The 2,968-nt window shown below is 57.6% G+C and overlaps 1 protein-coding gene across 1 annotated transcript in view; it reads right to left on the bottom strand.

The window, feature by feature from the left end:
- Positions 1-2,477: 2,477 nt before the first annotated feature.
- Positions 2,478-2,968, bottom strand: part of VDBG_10029 (modin) — a gene marked incomplete at both ends in the record, with an annotated part of 2,724 nt that continues 2,233 nt past the window's right edge. The window contains one exon of the mRNA XM_002999689.1: positions 2,478-2,923. Coding sequence (XP_002999735.1) covers positions 2,478-2,923 — 446 coding nt within the window. The remainder of the gene's footprint in view (positions 2,924-2,968) is intronic.

The following is a 2,968-nucleotide window of genomic DNA, read 5'->3' as shown; positions in this document are numbered from 1 at the left end:
GGCATCGCGGACATGGACAGCGGGTACGTTCTCTTAGTTGTCGTGGTCGTCGTGACAGTCTTGGTTTCAATGCATTCGGAGACCTCAAAGTGCAGGTGGGATGTGTCAGGGCCAGGACGGCCTTGTTGTCCTCGTCAAAGGTGACGGAGACAGTCTGGCTGGAGGCTGGTCGCCTGGCTTCGACGGGTGCGGTGGGGGGACCTGGCGACGGTGTCATGACGACGGCAGGGTCGAAAAGACCCGCGTCCGAGTAAGATAGGTAAGAGAAAAAAAAGTTGTGGTATGGATCAAGGCGGGATAGTTTGTGGGCGGTATCGGGGGAGTCGACAACGCGTGGGAGAAGAAACTGGTGGCGGTTGAGAAGGGCTGGGTTTGACCCAAGCGGTGTTCCGCCTGTAGCGACAATTCGTCAGGGATGACAAGCAGTGATAGTGATGGAGGCTTGGCGCAGGCGTGCTCGAGTGACAAACGAAGGCCGAAAGACTTGGATGGAAACGTGATGCTTCGCAAAGATCGAGTTCAAGAAGAGATGCGTTGTTGTCAAGGCCAGACCATGGTCAAGTGTGCGGCGGAGTAAAAGGGCGGGGGGTTCGGCCTCCTTGTCGTGCTGTGACTTGTCCCTTGTTCCCTCCAGTAGCATTCGCCGTCTGTGGGAGGGTGTAAGGCAGGTCGGATCGCAGTGGTCGCTCGACAAAGTCGGGGGAGGGTTCGAGAGGGGTCGAACAGCGTCGGCAGTGTATGGAGGAGGAGAAGGAGGAGGGGTGGAGGAGAATGTGTAGAGTCCGGCTGCTTACGGTGTTCGAGGTAGCCGGCGAACGTTGATGGTGGGAGGAGGAGTAGGAGGTCAAGGAGGAGGAATGTGTCTCTCTGGCTGGCGGTGGTTCTACTGGGCTTTCCTGCCTTGCGAAACCAGGATCCATTCGCCAGTGCACTTGCCCGTCCCTACAGCCCGGCCTTGCCATACCTCGTGCACTGCACCTGCATCCCAAAAAACCGGACCCTCTTTTCTCGTTAGTCAGTCGATTGTTAGTGGTCAGTGGCCAGTGACCAGTGCCAAGTGCGCCTGAAGGAGGCGGCAAGAGCGATACGCAGTGAGACAGCGAGCGGTCGGGGACAGCCAGGCGCCGGAGGCGAGGAAGCTAGGGGCCTCCCAGGAGACAAGGAGACAAGGAGGCAAGGAGGCTAGGCTTCTCCGCTTGTCTTGAGCCCTTTGCCCCCAGCTCGACACTGTGCACGCACCGTCGTTCTGCGCCCCTCGGCCCCCTCACTCACCCCTTCTTCTCCTAGTCTCTTCTGCCTTGCTCGCCTCCCTCCTTGGGCCTGCCCTGCCTGCCGCCTAGGTACCTCGCAGGCGAGTGTTTTTTCTTCCTTTGGCAGCCGACGAGTTATTCTCAGACGAGTCAGGCTCGTGGCCTTAGGGGCCAATGTCACTCACCCCACGATCCTCCCGCCTGTGGTACTTTCTCGCTAACAGTGGCTGACCCCGCACAGACCAGCGCATGAGGTTCCTCGCGTTCCTTGATTCCCACCAGCGTCTCGACTCGAGGGCATCAAGGTCACATCAGGGGGCGGTTCAGCATCGGCAGCGTCGTGCCAATGCCTTCCAGGCAGTTGGGGGGGGGGGGCAATGTGCTGATGAATCCATTGGCGCCTCTGCCTCGGGGTGAGGCAGCTGTGCGTCATTCACATTCCTCTGCCTCCTAGATTTCGCTTACATCAAGATGACAACCTTAGCCGTACGCTCCGAGCCCTACGTGCCTGCTGCCGAAATGTCTGGCTGCGTATTCTGCTCACCTGCTCAAGCCCTAAATAGACTTGCTGGTGTTCACCTGTTGCCTCTCGCGCCGTGTAGTGCTTCTGAGGCATCCGGTGGTAAGCAGCGCCCCTGGAAGAGACTCGGACCGGGGGCCGCACTCCGGCACTTTCGGAAACGCCTCTGGAGACTCGCCGACGCTTGGTGGTCTGGTTGCACCGTCGTCGTCGCCGCCTCGTGCTGGAACGTCCGAGAAAGCGTTTGCCTGGTGCGACCCGGGTCCCACGCTTCGTAGAGCATGCAGTAAATTGTCCGTCCACGGCGAGACGCTTCTCACTACTGAGCGCCGCCGCCGAGAACCTTGGGTGAGGTACCTGTGTACCTACCCTGAGAAGTCTCCACTCAGCCACAGTACCCGCCACAGATACGGTCAGCCCGACGCTGATCTGTGTGATTCCAATCCCAAAGCCGGGGCCGATACCAGTACCTTAGCCATAGGTAGCAGGGAACTTTGTTGGGACTGTCAAAGGCATCGGGCTGGCCGCGAGCAGTTATTGTAGTACCCACATATAGGCGTGACGCTCTGAGAATATGCGCGCGGAAACAAGTGATCATTTGGTACTTGGTCAAGATAGTCTAGCAAATGTTTCGCTGCATGTCATCATTCATAAACCTTCTTTCCTGCGAGCTATCTCCCTCGTTCATAGCGTCCAACATCAAAGCCTTACGCAATGTAGATGGGCAGTCGGCTTCCCCGTAGCTCGCTCTTCGAGATTTGTTTGTCGTTCTTGTTGAAGTCATGAAGCATCAGCCAACAGATCATCCGGAACACGAGCGTGCACCATATATCTTCATGTGAGACGTCGTCCGTGGGCAGCTTCCAGAGTTCATCCTCCTCTGCCACATCATCATCTTCATCCTCGTCCTCTCCGTCTTCTTCGTCACCGTCTTCAGAGGCTTCCACAATCGTTTGTCCCGCGGTTCGCTTTTGGCTGCTTGGTGTGGCCAGCGGCAGCATCGGGGTTAGAGATTCGCGCCGTTTCGTTGAACGCAAAGCCGTGCCGATGACCTTGTTACGGATTGCTTGGAAATAAACCTCCATGAGCTTGGCCTGTTTGTCCTCGGGAGCCGCGGAATCAATATCCTCAAATCGTGCGGTGTGCTGTCGAACTGAATGGGGCTTTGCGCCTCGGCATCCTTTTCGTTGACCTTCTC

The sequence above is a fragment of the Verticillium alfalfae genome, genomic scaffold, assembly GCF_000150825.1.
Source record: "Verticillium alfalfae VaMs.102 supercont1.18 genomic scaffold, whole genome shotgun sequence".
In the NCBI taxonomy this organism is placed as follows: Eukaryota; Fungi; Ascomycota; class Sordariomycetes; order Glomerellales; family Plectosphaerellaceae; genus Verticillium; species Verticillium alfalfae.
Note: the sequence above shows the minus strand (reverse complement) of the source record. Positions and strands in the feature narration are given on the sequence as shown.